Source organism: Mycena indigotica (genome assembly GCF_014461135.1).
Source record: "Mycena indigotica strain 171206Taipei chromosome Unknown Mind.scaff0001, whole genome shotgun sequence".
NCBI classification, from domain to species: domain Eukaryota; kingdom Fungi; phylum Basidiomycota; class Agaricomycetes; order Agaricales; family Mycenaceae; genus Mycena; species Mycena indigotica.
Window position 1 is genome coordinate 6,379,517 of NW_023503000.1, and position 24,383 is coordinate 6,403,899.

At 51.5% G+C, this 24,383-nt stretch overlaps 4 protein-coding genes across 4 annotated transcripts; 2 read left to right on the forward strand and 2 right to left on the reverse strand.

The window, feature by feature from the left end:
- Positions 1 to 5,553: 5,553 nt before the first annotated feature.
- On the reverse strand, positions 5,554 to 6,994 carry MIND_00177200 (uncharacterized protein; the record flags this gene model as incomplete). Its single annotated transcript, XM_037358688.1, has 4 exons — positions 5,554 to 5,978; positions 6,048 to 6,476; positions 6,518 to 6,681; positions 6,738 to 6,994. The coding sequence occupies 4 exons, from the start codon at positions 6,992 to 6,994 to the stop codon at positions 5,554 to 5,556; spliced, it is 1,275 nt and encodes a 424-aa protein (XP_037226598.1).
- Positions 6,995 to 14,081: 7,087 nt separating this feature from the next.
- Positions 14,082 to 15,895, forward strand: MIND_00177300 (F-box domain-containing protein; the record flags this gene model as incomplete). The annotated part of the gene is made up of 2 exons (XM_037358689.1): positions 14,082 to 14,534; positions 14,582 to 15,895. The coding sequence occupies exons 1-2, from the start codon at positions 14,094 to 14,096 to the stop codon at positions 15,893 to 15,895; spliced, it is 1,755 nt and encodes a 584-aa protein (XP_037226599.1). The 5' UTR covers positions 14,082 to 14,093.
- Positions 15,896 to 16,064: 169 nt separating this feature from the next.
- On the reverse strand, positions 16,065 to 17,176 carry MIND_00177400 (uncharacterized protein; the record flags this gene model as incomplete). Its single annotated transcript, XM_037358690.1, has 3 exons — positions 16,065 to 16,852; positions 16,905 to 17,084; positions 17,137 to 17,176. The coding sequence occupies 3 exons, from the start codon at positions 17,174 to 17,176 to the stop codon at positions 16,065 to 16,067; spliced, it is 1,008 nt and encodes a 335-aa protein (XP_037226600.1).
- Positions 17,177 to 22,343: 5,167 nt separating this feature from the next.
- MIND_00177600 (Neuraminidase) lies at positions 22,344 to 23,616 on the forward strand (the record flags this gene model as incomplete). Its single annotated transcript, XM_037358691.1, has 6 exons — positions 22,344 to 22,371; positions 22,424 to 22,504; positions 22,543 to 22,865; positions 22,910 to 23,394; positions 23,446 to 23,559; positions 23,610 to 23,616. The coding sequence occupies 6 exons, from the start codon at positions 22,344 to 22,346 to the stop codon at positions 23,614 to 23,616; spliced, it is 1,038 nt and encodes a 345-aa protein (XP_037226601.1).
- Between the last annotated feature and the right edge of the window lie 767 nt (positions 23,617 to 24,383).

Genomic DNA, 24,383 nt, shown 5'->3' on the forward strand with positions numbered 1-24,383 from the left:
ATTTGACGGGCCCCTTCATAGGGTAAAAGACAGAAATGAGCGGATGCTAGTCTAGATCGAGAAAAAAGACCTACAACGCAGCCCGTCTCTGACAAATTTTCACTCCTCTCCATTTGTAATCTGAGCTGGCGGTGCTTGTTTCTGCAGTTGTTGTTGCACCGTCATCATAGGCCGGCGGCAGGTGATTCTGAGGTTTCGAGTTGGTGAGACGGGTGGTTTTCCGCAGTTATACCCGTTGGAGGAGGAGTCTGCGGTGAAAGACGGTTATGGAACGTGTAGAAGACGAGAACACACTTTTACGCACCTAAATGGCCAAGTATTAACTGTCCTGCGGAGCCCGCCGACGTCGATTCTCGACAAATGTTTGTGAGGGAACATACCATTATGATTGCTGGCGGAGAGGATATAGGTACTTAATGGCTGCAAGGTGGACGGTTAAAATACGCACTGACAGTGCCCGCTCTCTCAACAGCCAGCAATATACGTGGCAGAGACAAGCATAGCAGCTACTGAGCCTTCGTGGGAAGAAGATCTTGCTGAGAATGGCGCTCCTCCAAGTAGAAATCGAGTCGAAAAGAGCCTGCGAGGGAGAATTGTCACCGACAACCTTGGGAGAGAGTGACATTTCACGCACCTATACCCGAACCCGCTCGTCGTCCTTTATCTTTCCTCAAAGACCACTGAAGTTCCATCCTCGCAACGCCACTGGGACCGTGACTTTGTCGTCGCCTCTTCCAGATGTCAGCGCCAAATGTAGATGTAGAGCCCGATAACGCACCTTTCGTTCGCCCCCACGCCCATATAGCTCTCCTTTACTTTTTGCTCTACGACCTGCATTGTCGGAAGAATGCGTGGTGGACGAAGTGGATGGCCTAAAGGTCGTGGTGCGGAAGAAAACGCGTCACAGGATTTTGATCCTTGATTTGAGACGACTACTTTCTCTCTGACATTCAAGTGAAGCCCGCCATGCTCGAGGGCCAGGAACGCCATTGCAGTGTGTCAGGAACTAGTACTAATGCTGGCTCTTCTTGCCCTTCCCTTGCTCCGCTATCGCTCTCCCTTGCATGAACCTGAATGCAGCCGCCTCTTTGATATCCTCTGGGGGCCGCCTCGCCACGATCTTCCTCTACATCTGGCTTTCTGTCTGGGCGAAATGACGGAACTTGTCGCTGCTACTTCGCGCAAAGCTGATGACCGTGGCCCTCGTTGCCAGAGCTGATCATTGGACTGCCAGTGGCGCTGCGGCGAGGTAAGCGGCTCTTGGTGGCGTGGTCGCTCTCAGAAGGTTTGCAGTTCCGCCTTCTCCGCGTTAACGTTACAGTGCTCATGAGTATACTAACATGTCGCTAAGCCACTGATTTCTCGTCGTCATGGGTGGCTTCATTGACGAACTTGAAGAAGGCCACCCAATCGTCACGAAAGCTCAGCTGCTCCCATGATGATCAAGCATGGTTAAACGACGAGATCCGCCTCCCCGACTACTACCCTAGTACACTACTCCTCCCGGCTAGCACAACCGCGGCCGGAGTCTTCACCACAGTGGCGAGTATGACGCTATGACCCGTTCGGGTCCTCGACAACGCCTCCATCACCACATTCTGGTGCGCGCGTTTCACCGACTACCCCGTTCTCCAGTCCTCCAGCATGTTCTCGTGGTCCCTCGCCGACATTAGCCAGTCAATCTGTGGCCTTCTGTTTTGCGCCATCTATCGCATGCGGCATTCCCTTCCCCCGTCGAAATGCAAGTTGCTCTGGCGCATCTCTGCGTTGGTCATCACTATCTCTGCAGCCTGTCGTCTCCGTTCCCCAAACAAGGCTCGGTATAACAGCAACAATTAAGTACACTGTACTTGGCGGCGGCTCGAGTTATCCTACTTATCTTGCCCTTTGCCATGTTACGTTCTCTACCTCCAACCACGTTTGCAGACGTCGACTGGAGCGTACATTCCACACTTGTAACATAATAGATTCTTTGAAAACTACTGGAAACCACGAAAGAGAACTACATTCGAATTCTGCAGCAGGTACATAGATATATATCGTAGTTTATGTGTCCATTCAGAAGTGCAATGACGACCCAAGATCCACGCAAACAAGGGCTAACTGTCGAGGAGAGTCGATTGGAAAGGAAGGACGGGTGGGGAGAAGCCCAGCCTTCGTGTGTCGGGAGATATTGTTGTCTTGCTTGGGAGCTCGTCCGACTCGGATGCGCAATTCAGCAGTCCGCATATGCTGTCCTTCGTCAAATGCTTCACAACTCCCGCTTAAAACGCTTTCTCAAGCTCCCCTATCCCTTGAATATCGCCCCAAATAACCTCCGCCGACGCGTATGTAGCCCTTCAACAAAGAAAAGTCGCCCATGCCTCCCATATGGCGGTCGGAGAAAACGCGTTCAATGGCGGCATTCCCCGTCGAATGGTAGGGAATAAAGAGATAGGTAGGAGGGGACAGGTATGGGGCAGAACGAGATACACTCCGCAGAGCGCTAGCTGCCGCGTTGGGTAAGATATGTGGACGTTTTTCGGCGAGCGGGCGTGCACGTGACTTTCCATATGTGGACAAAATTTCGATGGGCTTGGGCGGATGGTGCAGACGTCGACAGAAGAGCGGAAGAGCTGAGAACGAAGCAGGGAAGTATGTATATGTTGCTTGGGAGGGGATATTGTTGTTCAGGTGGCTAAACGGGCGCTTCAGACATGGAAGGTGAAGTGAAAAGGAGACCGTACCTTCCAGCGTGCTTGTCGCGCAAAGATGAGATGGGTAGTCGTATTCCGGTCGGTCATTGCGATTCCCTTGACCAGGTGCAGGGCAAGGAGACGTCTGTGTCGGCTGGACGAGCGCAAGCGTGATGATGCTACGCTTAACCTAACCGCGCAATTTCGCTGTCGAAGGGCCGTCGGGCCTGCTTCACAACCACCAACGCATCTTCTTCGTGCCGTCGCGGAGATAAAACAAGTATCAGGAGTGGATATGCTATTAATGGCGGGGAGGACTTAAGTACTTGATCAATACATAAAAGTAGGCGGTCAGAGGTCGAATACGCACTTGACAAGAAGCAATATGCATGCAATACGAGAAGGATGACGAGTCCCGACGCTTTCTGACAGAAAGTGTTGCTGGAGAACGATAATATCGCGGTATTGCGACCTGAAATAAAGAGCTTGCGGGGGAGACTGTCAGCAATGACACTGAGGGAAAAGAGCGAGTTTTTCGCGCACCTATCGTCAAACACTTTCGTCGTCCGCTACCGTTCCCAGAAGCACCCAATCTTGTTGCTAGAGAATGAGAATGTCGTGGTATTGCGACCTGAAGGTCGAAAATAGCTTGCTGGGAAAGATTGTTAGCGACGACGGTGAGTGAGAAGAGCCAGTTTTCGCGCACCTGTCGCCAAAGCCGTTTGTAGTCTGCTGCCCTTCCCCGAAATACCCAACACTTCATCGCGGCATCGTTACTGCAGACTGACTTCGTGCTTGCTTGGATTTCGTTGTCGTTGCAGTCGGAAGGCTTCGCTGCAAGGTCGGCGGAGTGCAGAGCTCTCGGTGCTGATTGCTACACCAGAGGTCAACCCCGAATACAAGCCAAGGTGAGCAAAACGCACCTTGCCGCCCAACTTCACTTACAGTATCATACCAGGGACCTGCCTCTCGTCCAGTCGTTGCAGTGGCACACATGTCATCGTCGCACTGCGCTGTAACTCAGGTCAGTGAAAGGGAGAAGGGCGGGACATACACACAACTGCCCCAGTTTTGCCTCCTCAGCCAAACACGGTCTTCGCCCGGTTAGCCGTTGTCCCTTCGGCTTCGATTTTGAGTTGGAATGAGATGGGTATGCCGCGGGATGTGCACTGCAACGGCCGAAAGAGATGGATGGACATAGCGGTGAAGGTAAGAGAGAAGGAAAGTCTGATGCATCGTCGTCGCTGTGACAGCGCCATTTCGCTCGTTGTTCCTCGCCACCAGGACTACATAATCGTGCATTACAACATCCTTTTCTACTCTCAAGTAACTAGTTGCCCGACGCCTGAATCCCGTTGACCCCCATTTTTATTGTATCCTCGATTTCGACTGCTTCCGCTCTTGCCTGCGACATGCCCACCCGACTTCCGCCAGAGCTCTATGAGCCTATTCTTGCCAACATCTCCAACGAGGACAGGCGTACACTCTCCGCATGCTCCCTGGTCTCGACTTCATTCCGATACCCCGCGCAAAAGCAACTCTTCTCGGCTCTTCACATCGAGACCGGCTCCTACGACCACGCAGCTGGCCTCTTCGAAGCAAACCCACGCTTCGCGTCTTATGTAACCAGCCTCCACATCATGCTTAGATACAATGCGGCGGACTTGGAGGAGAACCACCCCGTTGTTGAGTCTGTCTTCAGGCGGCTCACCCGCGTTCGCGACGCTACTATCTACAGCCTGCGCTATGAACCACCATTGTTAAGCTTGAAATCAAGCCTTCTCATCTCGCTGCTGAGTATCCTACAAGCCCATGGACAGCTGCGGTGCTTTGCCCTCCACAATGTTCTTCTCACACACGGCCTGCTCCATCGCGTTCTCTCGGTTGCCACATCATCCACGTTTGCTTATATCAAAGTTGCCCATTCAGACACGTCTGGAACAGCTGTTTCTCCAGAGTGTGAGAAGCCACTCACAAATCTGAGCATTGCACAGAGTCCTGAATTTTCCACAACCATTTTGACGGACTCGCAGTTTCTGGAGTACATCCAGCAATTGCGTGTGCTGGAGCTCGACTGGGTTAACAGCCAGGTAGAGCTCTCCGCATGTTTCTCCTCTGCCGCAACGCTCGAGCACATATATCTCAATCTTGCCTCCAGTCAGCATCTTTCCTCTCCCATTTCTTCCAGTTCACACATTTCTGTTGTTTAGACCCAGCATCGCTTCTTGAACAACAGCTTATTTTCCCCGCCAAGCTCTCGCGTCTGCGGGTGCTAATCCTCAACATCGACTCATTCGATCCGCCTCCGGGCCTCGTCGCGCTGCTCTCTCGAGGTGGCGCGCCGTCACTAGTTCATGTCCAACTCACTTTCCAGCATCTCCCAGGCGTCAACGATGACTATCCCTTCATTTCCAGTGCTGCAACACTCCAGCTTCTTGACAATGCACTGGACCGCCACCCCGCCATCCGCATCGTCGAGTGGCATCTTGATATTCTTAAGTACTATCGACGGCATAACCCATCCTACGATCCGCCGAAGCGTGCTGCATTCCTCAAGCTGGAGGCGAAGCTCTGTGAATATATACCGAAGGCATTTGAGAAGGGGCTGATAGGAGCGACTACTAAAGGCAGGCTTCGATAGAATCGATATTGACTGTGGAGTATTGTAGGTAGAAATGTGAGTGATGTCTTTCCAACTTCAGACTTGGATCTATTTGGTGACCTGGAGTAGCATGCAGGTTGAGGATAGAAATGAGCACTACCGAGCTCACGCGAGCACTGAGAGTTCGCCGCCGGCGCACAAAACACAGAGCGCGAAGATGCCTCAGTTGCAACTCATATACTTACGTGAAAGACAAGCTCTCCTTTTGAAGTTATTTTACAGATGTGGAATATATGCGCTCCAATTAACATCGATGAACGCCTCTGGGGGCAATGAGCGCAGCGTCGACAAGGGTAAGACAATCAGAATGATCCTGGCCACGCAGTATGCCGCTATATCCAGCCTCACAAGCACTGCCCGCAATGTTGTCACATACGGCGCCAGCGAGCTGGAGTCCGACTCGAAGTCATCGATGTCTTGGGATATATACCGCACCGGGACCGTCCACAAGAACCAGATCAAAGTGACAGGAAGGGTGGTGACCAGCACGGCAGACACGCGCCACAGCCATTGCTCCGCAGCGGACGGGAAGAACGCGGCCCAGGCAAGACAGTGCAGGCCGCCAAAGACCGCGCCGAAGAGATATTGCGCTGATGTCGTGTGGAGGAGGTCATTTCGGAAGCTGGTATGGTTGGCGGTCTCTGTGTGTCCCCCCAGAAGGTCGGCACGTGTCTCGCATTCCCGGGCTCAAAGTCGTAGAAGTTGAACACCAGACGGCCCAGGTGTCGCTGGCACCAGTGTTTGCCCCTGATGGACCGGAAGTGCGGGAGGGTCGGTCGTGTGTAGTGCGATCTGCAGGGGTTCGCGCACGTCGAGCGGCTTTGCGAGCCAGAGCAGCCATGTGACGGCGTTGAGGGCCGCAAATGCGAGCGTTGCAATTTCGAGCTCGGTGAGCGGGAGATGTTGTGCCCGGCGGGCGACGCACTGCAATATGAACCACAGCCCTTGGCAGAGTGCGATTCCCTTCGAAAAGATGTCTCCCTTGCTCTTATCCTCAAGGGCCGTTTCGGGAACAGCTCGGATGGCGTGGACAACCCCAGGTTTGGACAGTTGCTTGTCGGTGGCAATTGGATGGCCAGCGATGTCGATGAAGCCGCCCATGACGATAAAGAATCCATGGGTCAAAGAGATGTCATACTCTGTATTGTTAGATGCTCCAATCAGGGCCAGGCCTACATACTTTGGGCAAAAAGGCGCGCCATTGTATATTGGCGGGTTGCAAAACCGATGATGAGCTCTGGTGCGAGGAGGCCCACTGCCATCAGCTTCATTCGTTGCAATATCGGCCCGTTTGCATCCACGAGGTACCAGCGAATCCACAGTTCCAGAGCTTGTCTCCGCGTCCTGGCCGCGCCGGGCGTTGGGGAGGGACGTTAGGGTGAACAGACGCCCATACACACAGAAAGACAGTGATGAAACAGCCCCAGATGATGTTAAAGAGTGTGCGACATGAATTTATGTCAGTACAGGCCGTGTCAAGAGTCGCCAAGTAGCTGCCTGAGCGGAGGGACTTGAGGGAGAGGAGGAAGAGCATCGCGGAAACATTCATGCTCCACAGCGTTAGGCATCGGAAATCCTGTGCAGAATCAGAACACCAGGTGGTGCGGAAGACTGTTGATGCCACGGCGAGAGCCTCTGCTTTCAGAACGAGAGCCATTTTTAAACTGACCAGTTTGATTAGAGAGAGAGATGTGATGGCAGAGAGGAAGATAGGGATGTAGTGCTTATTGGAAGATTTGCAGACAATGCGAGGACAGCCGAAGAACTGAGAGAATTCGACATCATGTTGTTTGCATGTCGAAGTGTCGCGCGGCCCACTGGGCCCAGCGCGGGAGTCGGAGTCTTATTCTCGACTTCCGCTACCGGCATGAGTACGCAGGATGCTTGCAGAAGGAGACTGGCGCCTCTCATCCGGGATATTAGAGAGATTGAAGGCTCTGAGGTGGGCGGAATCATTGAGGTCAAAAATAACAAGCGAACGTGTGACATGTCCTCTTTCTCTCTTGTCCTCCACTCCCATCTCCATCACGCCTCCAGTCGGCGGTCTCAACAGCACCTATTGCTCTACAATCGTCATCCGCCGCACTTGCGAGCCGTTACCTTCCGTCTGTGTGGTCAGCGACAAAACCATCAATGTCGAGTCAAGTATAGACTCGCAGTCTCGCAATAGGTGCGTCTCTTCCTATATGTTTTCCCTCCAATGCGACTGAGAGGGCTACAGCTTAAGCTATTCTGAATAGCAGACGGCAAAAGACTACCTCTACCACGACACTGGTCTGTGTGGCTGCGCAGACAACGTCGATTCGTTCTTCGCAGAACCTGCTTGGCTCTGAAAACCAACGCAATTGCTCCGAGTAGCGTATGTGTAGAGGATGAAGGAGCACGAGCTGGCATTTGGAATCTGCATCAGCGGGTGTGTGGCTTTGTCGATGAATCTCTTGTGAAATGCTAACCAGCCTTTTTCGCTGAAAGAGTCTTGCTTCCACACCAACGACGCCACATGTATCTACTCGAAAACCTGACCGACAACCAATCATTGCGTAACCCATTGTCGCGCCGCCTGTGGCCTTTTGAAGACCCGAAACCTTCGCAAAATGTTATATAGCCGGCACCATCGACACCATCAACTTCTACCATTCCGTCTACTGCAACACCATCCATCCCAGCTCCTCCTTTTCCCATCCGCGGTTAGAACGGCTGCGTGTCGAGGAGGAAATGCGGCACGTCGTTCGCGGCTCCACCAAGCGCCATCGTCCTCTTGTGCACGTCCTCGTCTGCGGTCCAGCAAGGCCTATTAGCGGAAAGCCAATCACTGCCGACATCTTGGGGCTCGGAGCGAAAGCCGGGTGGTGGAGCCGATCTTCATGTCGTTTGGAGCTCTGGTGGATAGTTTGCGGCACTTGGTCGTACTTAACTTTATTGTGCGTTCCACTTATTCTTCCTTCCGCCCGATACATATGGATGCCGCTTCGCCTTTTCTTGCCCACTATTTCTGACCACATTCATATCCACCATGCACTTTCTCCTCCGATATTTCGCCACAGTTTCCAATGACATTTTACTTCTCCACTCCCGCTTTGGTCATCCACAACTATAATCATAGCTCCCCTGCTATACCTTGCTGCCGTTGTACACACTATTCCAAGAATTGAAACAGACACGATTCAAATTCTTTCGCCCTCTGCAAGCGAATGTCTCAATTTCGAGTAGTCTTCGTTCGGATATGTGCCAAATAACACTGCTTACTAGTACCATTACAGGTTGCGATCATGAGACGGCTAAAGACAAGGTTCGGGTAGTCCTATGATGGTAACCTGGAACGTGAAGGTCGTTGAAGCCTCTTGCACCAGCGACACTTATAGAGTCAGCCACACTCTTCTATGGTAACGCGAAACCGACGTTCTTCCTCCCACTGTCGAAATTGGACCTCGAGCTGTTTACCTACTGGGCATTCGACTCCTTTGTTGGGATATAGACCAAGAGTGAAGACATTTGGCAGGGGCAGTGCCTTCGCATGCAACATCCTGCTGTGTGCGAATTCCTCCAAGGCGTGGTCCGTGAATGTGAAGCGGCCGGAGATCTCGAGTAAGCCGAGCTTGGGGACCAGCATCCGGTCCGGATCCGAGTGTGCAGAGACGGTAAGCCGGTGCAGCAGCTCGTCCGTCACGAGGGGCGGCGGACTCTCTCCGGTGTATAAGTCTGTGAGACACAGATCCTCTAACGATTCCAGCCGAACAAGAATATCGCAGAGCTCAGTCGTCCTGAAAGGTATGTTGACAATGAGACAAGTCAGGCATTGTCCCATATCTGAGCGGTCAATGAAGGCGCAGAATTCTATTTGGTTCCAGCAAAAATGGGTCGTTTCAGTTGACGTTCCCAGGATCAATGTCGTGACCTTGGGAAACACGAGCGAAGCCAAAATGTGCCCCAAACTATGAGTGGCCGCTTGTGCGTTGCTGACTGCTGCCCGGAACTGAAGCTTAAGCGACCGGCTCAACACCTGTTGGGGCGTCACCGCTGTCAGGTTTTCATTTGGTCCGAGGAACAGGTTGAGGAACAATGTGCTGCCAGACGGAAGGTTGTACAAGGGGACAAAACATAAGTCGGTCGGCGTAAACGGTATCATGATGTTAGTGGTGAACGCAAAACGTTGCAATTGGTGCCACGGCAGCGTGAACATCGACAAGTCCTTCGCAGTCCCAGAGAACATCAGACTCTCTAAGCGTGAAGCATTTGCGAAACAGTCGATGGTGTGGGAAGGAGACGGCGACTGAATGATATGAAGTTCCAGAGATTCTAAATGGTCCAGATGGTGGTGAACTGGAGCAAGCAGCGAAACCGTCTTGTTGTCAAAGTCCAGCGTGACATTTTTCCATCGACCCGAGTGCTCCACAACGAGTTCTAGTGCGCGAGAAATACTTCTATCTTCACTGTATTCTGTCCAACTGGCAAGCATGGCCCTGAACTGCAGTACCAGCAGACATTGACCACCTCTGGCCAAAACTGTGTTGGTCAAATGGAAGGCTTTTTGCGAGGATACTAGTGAGCGAGTCAAGAATGGTCCGTCAAGTATAAGCTGGCTCCAAAGGCTTTGCGTCGACAATGCCACCTCCCGCCAGTGGGAGCAAACCTTGACAAGGGGATCAACAACGACACCTGCTGCTCCGAGTCGTAAACCTGAGCTCACCTGCATGAGAGAATGGAGGTTGGGATTGACCAGGTTCCGTAATGCCGCGGTAGAGTCCCTGATTTCCTCCACGGTGCGGTACATATCGGCACGCGACGCCTGCACAGTCAATTCGAAGATGGATGCCAGAATCTCGGCCGGGAGCTGGCGGATATGCGACGAGAGGAGACTCCGGCACTGAGATGCATAGAGGAGAGCCCGCGCTCGTTCTTCAGTGACTGTGCAGACCAGTTCCTCTAGTCGGGCAAGGTGAGCGTCATAGGTGGCAATAGTCGCAGAAACAGCATCGAGTTTGGCGGAAATATCCATGGGAGTAGGAAGGTTTGAACGAGTAATGTAGTGGAGGTGCTCGATTTGAGAGGCAGAAGGCAAGCTGAGAGCCTCCGGGCGGAACGAACAGAGGAAACAGTTTGTCATAAGTAATGGTTATTGGCGAAAGTGTGCCGATCACATGACACCACCCATTCTTCTTCGACACTTCCACCACACATGGCCATTTCGCTCTTCAAGAATCCGTCGCTCTCAACCATACCCATACTAGGGCTTGGTTTGTAAAGATTTTGGAGGTTATCAAACGGTTTGATAAAAATAGCCTCTGAAACCCTGTTTATAAACCGCTTTTTAGGTTTTATAAACCACCTGAGCTGATATGACCGGAGAAATCAAAATTACCATTTTGGGAAATTTTTTGCAGCAAATTTTGGTGTTTTAGCTTCATAACTTTGAGATTCATAGACATTAGGGGTTGAAACAGCAAGGTTATATCAACTACTAGACAGGGCTGGGGCTACGCCCCAGCTTTGAATGCTCCTTAAATCAAGTGAATTTCTAATCTAAAAAAGACCCACTAATCACAGAATAGCACACAGGTGCAAAATAACCCTCCTGGTCTACTATCATCTACATAGATTGCAACGCAAGTCAATAAACTTTATTATATACTTAGTTATTGATTTGTGAGAGTAGTTGGTACACTTAAGTGTCAGCATAGTAAATAGCCCGAGATATGAGGTTTTTATGGTGCTGGGTGCAAGATATCATGTACAGCTTTGTATCCCAATTAGGATTGGTCACATTTTACAGCTTTTGTTCCCAATTTGGGGCTTTAACAGCAGTGACGCCAAAAAAGGAAATGTGGAGCAAATGAATTACTGAGGCCAGTGCCAAACATGTGCATACATTCACACGACATCTGGTTAATATAAGAGTAATAATCACTTGTGAGTTTGCATAACATGAATTAGTTATATATAACATGTATAATTTACTTATCAGCAGATTTTAGAACCCCTGTCATGAATCCTTTAGAACACTTAAACATCATGATAACCTTGATAATAATTAATCTGTATGGTTAGTATAGTATAGTCACACACCCAAGCTCCCAATACTTACTAGGATTAATCATGATCAATATGGCAATATTAGCCGAAAGTGGGTTGAGATCCTACTTGATAAGAAACAATATATTATACTAGACCTATAAGATATGATCAAACCTACTAGCAGTATATAAAGTAAGTCTGGTTTGCTAGCTTCTTTCCTTTTTGGGTGCTGACTAATATAAAACCATAAAACAGGGGGTTTCCAGCCAGGCTGTTTATAAACATATAAAACAGGGGCGTTTATAAACCGGTTTACAAACACCCCTATATAAACCAAGCCCTAACCCATACCTACTCTAGGCCCACGAACAGCCATGTCTGTTTTACAGTTCGCTGCGCGAGGACCTACTAACTTCCCTAAGCTTCGCCTCATGATCAGCGGACACTGTTTCTGCCCAATGCTCCGTGGCACAACTGCTGCCACAACTGATATGCGCAAGCTCTTAGAGGGCAAGAGCTCAGTGGGATGTTACTGGGGAGCGAACTGCTGGTCTTCTTGGTGCGCAAAGCGCGGCCTCCCTCGCATTTTTGCTCACATTTTTTTATCTCCACAGATGCTCTCTGAATCCCTGCTTGACGAAGACAAAAGGGAAAAGGCACCCCCTTACGACCTTGCGCTGTCTGAAACGCTTGCGTGTCCCCCGAGAACGATCTGGAAACAAGCCACAAGCGGTTAGGGTGGAGAGAAACTCAGAATGAAGCGGTTCAAATATGTGCATTGTATTGTTCTCTCAAAGCCAGTCATATACTTACTTTGCTTCCAGGCAGGCTGGAAAGGCCAAGGCCATAGCCGCCCGGTAGCATCATCGACGCAACGCAGGGAGCCAGATCAACATGTCCACCAACACACATATCATCTTATGCCCTCCCCTACTCTGGCAAAAAGCTTGCGTCTCTTCTCATCGACACACGGTGGGCCAGAAGCGTTGCATTCCTCAGAAGTGAGACCTATTCTCGCCAATGACCACCCACCCTGCCAAATATGTATTCCCCTTCCACGACAGCCTCTCGCTCCTCTACACAAGCGCCACCTCTTTCTACTCCCGCCACTTGCGGAGTAGACACCCTCTTCTATGACAATCTTTTCGCTGCCTCCTTTGCAAGTCACATCCGTCACCGTCACGCTGCCTACATCCGACTTTGCGGCTGTCCTCTTGCTACCCACGCCTATCTCGAGTGTATCTCATGGTGCATCACACATTCGTCAAGTCACCCAATTCTTGCCAGGCGCCAAAAATGGTCCTTGTCGATGCCATTTTTGACAACAACCACATTTGCACTTAAATCAACTTTGCACTCGTACGACAAGCCACAGCGTCTTGGAAATGTGCATCTTTACGTGTCCTCGCATATGCCTTGAGGATCGTCAAGGTTTTTGGACGCGCTTTGGCACCGCCTTTGACCTCTGCGGGTGTTTTTGGCCCCTTGTCACTATTTCTCCACCCTTTACTCATTCCCCCCACTATATCTTCCATACGCTCTTGACGTACTTCTTGCTTTCAATCTCGATATCAATTGTGCTTGCTCTCGTTATGACGGTCGTTACTCTTACTCTGCATACATCACCGACTTAACTTTTGCCTCCAAGTGGCTGCCTCTACTGATTATGCTTCATCTGAGCCTTTCCCTTACGAGTCCGTCAACAAGTCCTTTCACGGAGATGACTTGATGAGGTGCTCGAGGCGACTTATTTACGACGAAGATGACGATGAAGGACTGGCGCCTGGATTTGTGCTTGCAAACATTCCGTGGTCGAGGCTTTAGCGCCGTCATACTTGAAGCACTGGTAAGCGCTTTCGCAAGCATTCCCTTACGGCCAGCCAAAGACTGTCACGAAGAATTCAAAGGCATATTGGTAGGACCAAACCAGCAACGTCGGCATGTATCGAAGGGCCAGGCAGAGGAACGGGAGCAGCAGGGAGCGGTTGCAGAAGTGCGGAGTCGTTGCAGGATGTATATGTAGCAAGAGATGAGGAATTTAATGAGAGAAAAGCGGAACACTTCCATAGATTGTCCAAGTGCTTCCCCGTACTCGTAGTCCTTTGCCAGCGGCCAGCTACACCTCCGCAACTCGAGCGCACCATTTGCCAGTTGTCCTCCATCCATTCACTTGCGACCCTTTTTGTGTCCCTTGTTGCCATCGAGCCAGAACCGTGATGGTGCTCTCCATCGATGTTCTTCCTCCTTTTCAGCCCTGGGCCAAACACTGGAGTGTGCGAAAGATCGTGGCCTGACCGGTCGCTGACCGGTCAGCCCGCGAAACTTTCAAACGTTAGCAAGAGACAGACTCTCTCCAGGGACGACACACCATCTGAATCCACCGGTACCATCGCTGCTAGCAAGTGGGCTACTTCAAGTTGACGCTCCCGCAGAGCAGCAACCACAGTGGAGGAGCCAAGACGTCGTTGGGTAGTAGCTCTGGACAAGATGAAGAAGTCGTCTCGAGGAAGCAAGCGGGAGGAAACGTACCAGCGACCATAGGTCCATTGACAGAGCAGCCCGCATTTTCGAGTTCTCTTCCGCTATCGCATCACGGCTTGGTCCCATTGTGCTACAGACAGATGTCCGCCACCTTTACACTTGAAGGCTGGAGGACCAATGTGCTGACTGCCGCGCCGAGCATCTTTGAGTGAAGGTAAGAGGAGAGTGCTGTCACCGCGTGACCGTCCATCGCTTTGACCACAATGAATGCAGCAACGTCAACCCAGTATCCTACTTGTATCTGCACCTTCAAGCCGCCTCCCGCCCCATCTGCCGCCGAAAGAGAGCGAATCGTGGCCCTTCTTCGCTCAAGCCAACCGGTTCCCCAATCCACTCATTTAGAAATCCTCGCTCAAATCGATGACGCTCAGAAGGAGGTTGCCAACTACGATACACACATTGCAAACCTGGAAGGCCTGGTGCGACAAGCAACTGCAGAGCGAGACAAGCTCTCCGCGCATATCGAGCTCTGTCGCGGGGTCGTTGACTCGCCGATCCGCCAATTGCCCGCTGAGATCTTGGGTCAAATTTTCGAGCTCTGCGTCCTGACGCAGGAGCATGGGAAGGATATGCTGTCAGGAATAAATTCTTTCACGATTGCGATGGAGCGCCTGGCAAAGCCAAGCCTTTTCTCCTTGTCGTTGGTGAGTTTGCCAACCATTCCACACTGGATCTACTTACAAGGGCATAGGTCTGTTTGCGATGGAGAGACGTGACGTGGAGCACAAGCAGCCTTTGGAATCAGCTCGTCGTTCACGCAGACATCTTATCCTGGAAATACGCCTCGCTTGCCTTGCTGGAGCGTGTATTAGCTCGAGGGTGTGGGCAGCCTCTGGACTTTCAAGCTTCCTGCCGTGGTCAAATAGAACCACAGGGACACATTATTCGAGCCCTCATGCGGCATTCACACCGCTGGCGACGTGTCGCGTTGCATGTCACTGAGCACACAGCTCTTCCGTTGCTGGAACGCGCTCTGAATCGACTGGACGCGTTGGAGGTATTGGATCTGGACATAGGCTCACTTAATGCCTCGGAGAAGTTATCTGCCCCAATTCGTGCGTTTTCTGCGGCCTTTCATCTGAAAAAGCTCTCCTTTTCCGGTCACATTGGAAATCTGCCTATTCTGCCTCCGAGCCAATGGCGTCAACTTACTTTTCTTTCATGCCGAGTGAACCTGAATAGTGCAGACCTTGCAGACTACGCGACAGAATTGCTCGCCTCGCCGCTGAACCAACTTCCAGAAAACGCTAGCGTGGTGTTCAAGTTCTGCTACGATCCTCTGCGCGGCAACTGGGAACTGCCGATAGCACAGAACATTCCCCCAAGTAACCCAACAACAATCCTTCGAGTCCACAGCTTTACACTTTGGATGTGGGCATCGGCCCGTGGCACGATCGATGATCATCTCCCCACCAGAAGCATACTATCTTGTCTCTCCCTTCCGCAATTGACAAGTTTGACGGTGCGCATCCCACCCCACGACCACCGTAACCCGCCAACTGCAAACTGGAACCATGCAGCGTTCTGTGCCCTTGCGGAGCGTTCCGGCTGGGCCACCAGCCTTACCACTCTCAAAATAACAGCTGTCATGAGTGACAGAGAGCTCAGTGAAGCCCTTGCCCACCTCCACAGTCTGGAGTATCTTCTTGTGGACACGTCAAACACTCACTTTCCCGCACTCTTTACAACGACTGTTCTGCAAAGGCTTACTGTGCCAGACCGCTCCGTGGACGCCGATTCTCAGATCTTGATTCCCCGCCTCACGCACTTAAGCATCGGAGGCGATCTCTGGATAATAGAGCGGGTTTTGAGTGACTTCGTGGAGAGCAGGATCCAGTACTTGAATGCGCAGGAGCCGCCGCTTGTATTCACTCTGGAGCTGTTCCCACCGAAAGACGCCCGCGAAAACTCTCAGTTCCATGCCAGGCTCTTTTTGCGATTCACGGAATGGATAGAGCGGAAGCAACTGCGCTTTACTGTCAGAGCAACAAACTATTACTACTAATGAATGTGTAGTAAGAAGACATAACTTGTAGTTGTCCATTCGAGTGAATCAGTATACGTAGAGAAAATACATGGGAGCTGAATTGAAGGTGCAAATAATGTAGATTAGGAAGTAGGTGATGTCCGCACCCATCGACACCAGTTGTCGGCAACTATGGAGGCTGGTGAGCTCATAGGATGACAGATGAAATTAGAGGAAATTGAACAACGAAGAATAGTAAGGGGGTGTTAAGGACATTGTGCAGTAAAGTAACAAGTGAAGTAGAAGTAACGATGGACTGTAAACAATACAGAGACAATTCTGGGCCAAGAAGAAAGATACAAGATATGCGTAGCAGGGAGCTAATGAAGTGGATCGATAGAAGAGATAGGAAGAGAAAAAGAGAAGTAAACCTCACGAGTAGTCGTAGTACCAAGGCATCGGCATCGTTGTCCGTCGCGGTCTTCATCGTGCTTTCCCATCCAGACCCACCGCACCGAAGGGCTCCAAGTCTGACTCCACCCTCTTCCCTTCTATCCACAACAGCTCGAACGATTTCGACCCCAATTGTGCAAAATTCCAGGGATGCCGTCGACGATTCGGTTCTCGTCGTAGTCCATCCCAAAGCCGCAATGCCAGATGAGCATTGACCCAGGAAGAGCGAGGCGGGGCTCGTAGAATCACGAACGACAGGCACAATAAGCTGCAAAATCTCCTCCTCGACACGTAACAATGACGATGACGTCTCCAGCAGAACAGAGGGTGGGCTGGATGGAATGGATGCGAGTGTGGCGTATGATATGAGAGAGGTCGAAAACCCATAGATGTGGACGATATGATAACTGGTGCGTGTTTTCGATGAATTGTGGGGGGGTATTAGGTGGGTGGCAACTATCTGTCGATGCGTGGGTCGGTATCGCAGGTTGGGCCTCAGACGTAAAGCGGTGGAGTTGGTGTTAAAGAGAAGAATAAGAAGAGCTAAATGCGCTCGTTAGCAACAAACCCTAAAAAAGGACAGAGAATGACAAACCATTGATTCGCACACACCAGAGGCATCTCCCCAACAGGCTCTGCCATTCGTTTGGAAAGGTGCGCGCGTTTTTGACGGCGTTGTTCGTGGCGGTACAGATAGCGTGTCTCAGAATGGGGATGCTACTTTCGGTAGGAGTGGGAGCAAGAATAAGACAGTGCCACAAGAGGGTTTGTGGGGCTCATAAGCATCTTCAGCGACTTTGGAAGCGAATGTGGTTGCAAAGACGCACCTATCGCGAAACTACTTGCTAACCCGTCTTCAAGCTCCATGAGTACATCGTTATTTTCTTCGACCAGCGTCCAGACTTATGACCACAAACACTGCGACGGAAGGCAGTAGCCTCCTTATGCGTTTCCGACTACTTCTGAGAGCATATTTTCGATGAGTTGTGGGAGGTATTAGAATTGGCGGGAACCATCTGCCAGCGTGTGGTCGGGTATTGACGGTTGGGCCTCTTAGACGTAAAGCGGTGGGGGCTGGTACAAGCGAGAAGAAGAAAAGCTGAAGGCTCGTCAGCAAGAGCGCCGAAAAATGACAGAGAACGACCCACCATCGATTCACACACACTCCTGAGGGATGTTCTCAACAGACTCTGTCGTTCGCTCGCAAAGCTGCGTCGACAGCAGTGTTTGGGGCGGTATAAGTAGTAGTGCGTCTTGGAATAGAGATGTTCGCGGGGGGAGTGGGGGCGAGAATATGACGGAACCACAAGAAGATGGGTGAGACTTATGAACATTTTCAGCTACTTTGGAAGCAAATGTAGGCGGAGACACGCACCTGTCGCGAACTACTTGCTGACTCGTCTTCAAGCTTCATATTGATAATTTGACATGGTGTTTTTCTTCGACCAGTGTCTAGACTTTTGACCATGAGCACGGCAATGGAGGGCAGCGCCTCCCCGTGCGCTTCCGACAACTGCGTCTGAGTGCCATTGAAGACGGTGGGCGGTGTCGTAGATGGAGCACAAAGTGGAGAGGAAAAGTGAAAGCAGTGCCGTCACTTTCCTGTCACACATCCGTTTCTCGTCTTGGGCGGTCAACGCCGGCATAGCGGGACGCCGACAATACCGGTACTACCTCAACATCTTTGTGTCCAGCGTCGTCGACTGAAGCTGCGCTAATATGAAGCTGACGCTAACCCACAATCATAGCTCAACTTTGGCTTGTATATCACACTCCTTCCTATGCTCTTCTGAGGCCGACATTATCATTGCAGGAGTTTCGGACTGGCTCCATGTCCGAATCGGACATGGAGCCATCGTTGCCTACAAGACATATAATGACCCACTGTTTCTCGACTACGCGATCCAGTCGTGGTGGGCAGCAGTCCCGTATACCATCACGCAGGCGGAACTTAATTCAGGGGAAATGGTGTCGAAAAGCTTCGACTTGAGCCCTTCGTGTCAAGGAGGTGAGCGATTGATTTGGCTGACTTTGTAGCTATAGCTAACATTAAATACAAGCTACTATGGCTGGCGGGGCATTCTGGGTTGCTCTTTGTCTTGGGAGGTTTTCCTATTTGGTCTAATCCGCCATAGAACAAGGACCTGGAGAATCCCGATAGTCACTCACCCTGTAGTAAAAACAACGATATCGGGATTCTCCAGGTTCACAGTTATATCATTCCCTTACGATATTGGTACTTACGTCGAGGACAGTAGCTTCTTCATGTCTGTCCCCATTCCTCCCGCCACTATTACGACCAACTTCCTATAGCCTCTCCGCCTTGCTCGCCGAAGCCACGTCAGACCCGCTGTACCTGTCCGCGGCCGGCGTCCAGTCTATGTCGTTTATCCGCTCACATCTCTCCAATGCCCAAGGACTTGTCTTATATGGCATATCAGCCCGTGCCAATGACAGCTGCGCCATAAACGCTGGTCTCATGTCCTACAACTCTGGTCTCATGATCGAGGGACTGGCCGTCCTATACTCGGTCTCGAAGAATGCGTCTTATGTCAATATGTGAGTATCGTTGTCGCTCCTGTGGCTACATTCATATATTTAGGCTCGATGAACTCATATCAGCTTCGTTTGCAACGACAAGCTGGCAAAACAATACTGGAATCATTCGGCCTGGCGACGGGTCGATTCCTCGCGGGTTGACAGCCGCGGACCTGCGTAATGCGACCAATCCTTCCGTGAGACTGTCGATTGCTTCGTATCTTGCCGTCCAGGTATGTTGCTATAGCTTTCGAAGCAGTTGGGCTTACCAGACTGCGTAGTTCAACGCCGTTGTCGACCTCGCAAAGCAAAATGGTGGGGACATCTACGGCGGAGACTGGCACGGGCCCGCCGGCGTCACATTCGACATATCGTCCCAGATCAATGCAATTCAAGCTTTACTCAGCTCTATTACGCTCGATGAACCTGTTCCATCCTCGTCTCCGAGCGCGAGCAACTTTTCCCTCTTGTCGTCTTCGCCAACGGCCACCACCTCCGCTCCTCCTGGCCCATCTCCCGTAGGCAAGACGTCCGTTGGTGGTCTGGTCGGCGGCATTATTGCTGGAGTTGCTGTACTCGGATTATTGGTCGTTCTGCTTCTCTGCTGGAGGCGGAAACGGCGACAAGATCAGTTCCAGACAGCCGCTCTCATCTCCCCACATCCTGCCCTCGGTATGGTAGACGCGTTTACAAGCTATCATCCTTCCAGCCACTTGGCCAGCCAACCAGCGTCTTCCCACTCTGCTTCCGAGCCCCGCAACCCTAAACGACCAGACAACCTCGGTGCACCTGTTCGCAGAGCTCCATTGCATCCCCTCAGTTCCTCGGAGTCCTAGTTAGTACCCCCACCAACCCTCATTTCTGAGACAACACACTCAAGCTCAGGCCCGGGCTTGCCGCCATTGCCTCGCAAATGACATGTACTGGATGACGGCGACGAGCAGCAAACGATGGAGGAAGTACATGAGGAGCTGCCGGAATATCGTGCAGCTTAAAAGGAATTCGTGGGGTAGAGTTCCTGGTCCGAGTCTGCGCTTTATCACCTCATATTAATACTAGTCGTAGATGTCCGAATGGACACTAATATACCATCAATACGTTTACTTATTGTTGACTGTCTGTAAGTTGATATGGCAAATGTGTAGTAGCTCATCGTTCAAGTAGAGAATTGGTGTGAATAAAAGCAGGCCGGCGATTAGCACTTGAGTGGTGGGCAAGACGGATCGACACGTGATATCTTCTTCCGCTCCTCCACCACCACAGATGTCCACTTCGCCCTCCCCGCCCCAAGCACCTGTCTCTCCCTTCTCCCTTACACCTATACTTGTCATCCGTCTAGCCCACGAGCAGCCAGGTGTGTGTTACGGCCCACCACACGAAGTAGTTCTGACTTGGCTTCACCTCAGCCTGAATGGATTCTATTTCTGCATGATGCTACGTACTACCGTCTCCACCGCCAACATACGTAAGCTTTGAAAGGGCAGGAACTCAGGGTGACCTGGCCGCATGGCGAATCTCTCCTTGGTGCGCAAAAGCACAATTTTGTCTTCCTCTCTTTTCTTAAACCTTTTCTCTCCGTAGATGCTTGCCAACTCCCCCATTCAATCGCGACGACGGGAACAGGCCACTTGTATCAACATCAACTTGCGAGCCTCGTGCTGCTCGGAAGCGCTCGCAGGTCCCACGACAACGACTCGAAAACACGCTCCAGCCTGCGGGCGGGGACGATAACCTTGCTGGACCGCCTACGTTGTGTTGCTGCTGCCACTGGGCGGCTCTGGCATTGGCGACTTCCAGACTGCGCGAAAGCAGAATGACTCTGCTACCGGTTGCGATAACCAGACGCACAAATCCAAGCCGCTTCAGACGGAGTTGCTCTCCGCCCGCACACCACATTATACCATTCTCTACCTCCTCTACACCCTCGTGCCTATCATGCGGCGTGTTCCTCGAACAGAGGACTCTTCCCGCCGATCACCACTCGCAACTTTCCCAAATACTATATACACCTTCCACAACGTTCTCTCATCATGCAAGCACCACTCCCCGCTGCTCTGGTCGTTTTCAGAGTCAGTGCCTGCTCATACGAGTACTTGCGACATTTTTTGTCGCCTCCTTCGAAGGTCACATCGGTCACCGTCACGCTGCCCACATTCGAGTTTGCAGCTCTGCCCCTGCACTTCCTACGCTTCTACCGACCATATGTCATGGTGCATTACATGAAAAATAAATCGTCGAACTCTTCCCAGGCTCTGCGATGAACGAGAAGGCTCTCGTTGGCGCCGTTTTCGACAATGCCCACATTTACATCTGAATCGACTTTACATCCATACTGCGAGCCTTGACCACGCGAAACCCTGTATATTCGCATTCCTGTGCATATACTCTTGTGCTTTTGCACGTTAGCGCACATCATTGGGCCCCGCGTTCGTCCTCTGCGGTCGTCTTCGGCACGTTGACGCTGCAAATGATTTGGAGACTCCACGGGCAAGTTTCCTCGCAAAGAATCTTGAAGGCTCAGCAAATTGAAGGCCCTTCAATCTGGGTATGCAAGTTTTTGGCGGTGGAGAAGCATATGGACTGACACCTATGCGTTCGGACATTTTCATGTCCTCATTGCCTCAATCGTTCCATACATATGCGCATACTTACACCCATCCTTGATACCTATAATTCGCTTCTCTCCACGCTTACTCCACTCTCAGACGCTCTTCATAGCTATTTTTCCTGCATTTTCAGGCTCAGAATCTTTCCCTTACCCATGTAGTCGGTACGACTTCGCGGCTGTAATACCTTTGGTATACCTCATTTTGAGCTTGTTCACGTTCAACGCACGCCGCAAACACACACATGACGCAGTTATAGATGTCTCGGGGAGGATATATTGGTGCTTGAGTCCAAGCGCTCGGTGGTGTAATGGTCATCGTCTAATCAACTCGTGATCACACATCTTTGCCTCCCAACACTCATCTACTTGAAATGCTCTCAGAAGCGCTCTGCCCTCCCCATATCGTCGCTCCCATTGGTTGCAAACCCTCCAGATAAACCTCGTCGTCGCAACCGGAGAACCGAGCCATGGTCTTTATGCAGTTAGCTAGGCTTGAAGGTGCGTTTGCCGTTAATCTACCCTCGCTATCGATACCGCTCTCTGACCTTATGAAGCTCTTCCCTCCCATCGTCGCCGCATTGGCAACAGCACTCAGGTCACACGCAAACCGTCTCGCTCCTCGCTCTAACTGCCGGCGCCACTCGTATCTCCATCAACCCCAACGGCGGCGGCACTTATCCTCGGCTCGCACAGCTGGCCGATGGCAGTGTTTTAGGCACGGCCTTCCGCGGGTCCACACACATCTTGACCGTCACCCACTCTACCGACGGGGTAAGGACATTCGTGGCGTGGGCACAGTGGCGACGGGGATCGGGGACGGGGACTTTGACAACATGAAGCAGTTGCCCAATGGCGATGTGCTCGCGACACTTGAAAACCACGAAAGGAATGCCGCGGGGCTTATACTTCCCATCGGGTGAGTTTTGCTTGTTTTTTCTCAAGCATATATTGGGCTCATTTTGTCCGAGATAACCGCAAGACATGGAAATTCTTGCCGCTAATGGACCAGAGGACGCCAACAGCAGCAAATAACGGGCTCTGGGTGCGTGGTATTCGCTCCAGAAACCTACTCTGAACTAGTTTGTAGGAGTCCACGTTTCGAAGAACTGGGCAATCCAAGTCTACTACGCTGCCGAAAACAGCGCTTCCGACCAGGACATTTCTGTGCGGTCATCCACAAACAACGGGGCGACCTGGTCTGCTGCGACGACGGTTGCTGGTGGGGGAACTATACTGGGCAGGATGGAGGCTGCACGGATTTCACCACCTCAGGCGGCTCGGCGCGGGTTTGATGCATATTCGAGACAACAAATGGGACAACACCGTTGTTTGCTGTCAAGTCGGTCGTCAGCAGCAACAACGTTTCGGGGAGAACACAGGTCCATGCGACAGCCTGAGCTGGCCATACTGGTGTGTTCTGAGTGGCTTTTGTGGATATCACCCAACGATTTCAGCTGGCCTGGCGCTCCCCAAATTGTTCCCACGCCTACGGGAATTCTGGTCGCATTGTTCATGACCGACGAGGAGCATTCGGGGAGGAAGCGTTTGGCCGCAAGGGCCTTCGCCTTCGGCTCCCAGGACTTCGTCTTCGTGAAGATTACCACCGCATCACGGATTATCAGACCCTGAAGTTCCTTGTGGCAGAGAGGGCTGCTGGTGAAACGGGAGTGGAGAAGACATCGATTATGACCACTTCCCCCGCTCAGCACGTTTCTCTCCGTATGTGCTCTTGTTTCGCCCCCGTCTTGGCGCTGACAGTAAAGCAGGACATTCTTCGTTACTACCCCTTCCTTCCGCTCGCCGGTCGTATTGCTGTCGAGGACTCTGTTCTCCTGCTGTTGAAGCTGGTCATCACGAAGTTTGGCGCCAGCATCACCCAATTCAAGTTGTCGATTCAAAAAGGGCAGGATATCCATTTGGCTCTCGCATCGTACCCTCGGTGAGTATGTTATCCTCCTCCTGCCTTTCAAGTTCGTGAAACCGCATGCAGAAGGAATCCGATTTTGGGTAAGGATGCCCACGAGTTCCGTCCATCGCGCTGGATGGAAGCGGAACCGCCAGGCAATGGTCTGAAACTTGTACCATTTGAGTCAATCAGTATAGGGTTAGCGATGATTGCGTGCCAATTGCAAACCCCATTCCTCGCAATCGTAGTGCTTGAGACAGAGTTTTTCTCCCGCGGATTTGATTTGTACGTTGTTAGACACGTACACCTAGGTGACAATCCTTTCTTCAGCTCCCAGCGGGTTGAGATAGACCAGAATTGTTGCTGATGCCGAGCGAGTCGCCGGATGCTGCTTATGAAGAGTACTTTTTACCGTTCCACTTGCCTGTGGAGAAAGCATAGTTACTATAAATTCCACCAGTACTCAGGTTGCCACTGGCAGTGAGTTGTTCGTCATTTCCAAACTGAAAGATTGTTATGGTACGAGTATAGATACAACAATTTGTGAATCGCTGGCCGCTAGGCTGCATCGAGAATTTGCTGTCTAATGAGCTGCGCTGTGGGATCTGTCGAATTCTCATCATGAAAATCGCCCGTGTAAATACGGTCCTCTGGAAAATGCGTCAGCAGCTTAATAAGTTAAGCTTCATGTCTGAGAGTAACCACTCACTGTCGATGCGGCCTTGCTTCCTGTAATCAAGAAAAATGTCGATTGCCGTCCAGAAGGAGGGCTCGTAGCTGGAAATGACCTCTTCCCATTCGTCATAGACGGATACGACAATTCTTGGGTCACGGATCGGTAAGCCGTGGAGATATTCCAGGAGATCAGGGACGAGGTAGGGGTTCAAGGTCTGTGAGGGCTCCATGAAGGCAAGGACCTGAAGAAAGGCGCAACCGTCCAAGATTTGCTGGACGGAATGGGCTGGTGGCTGGCTCTGAAGTGCAAGGTGGGTCAGGCTGGGCAGCGCCGTTAAGAACGGAAC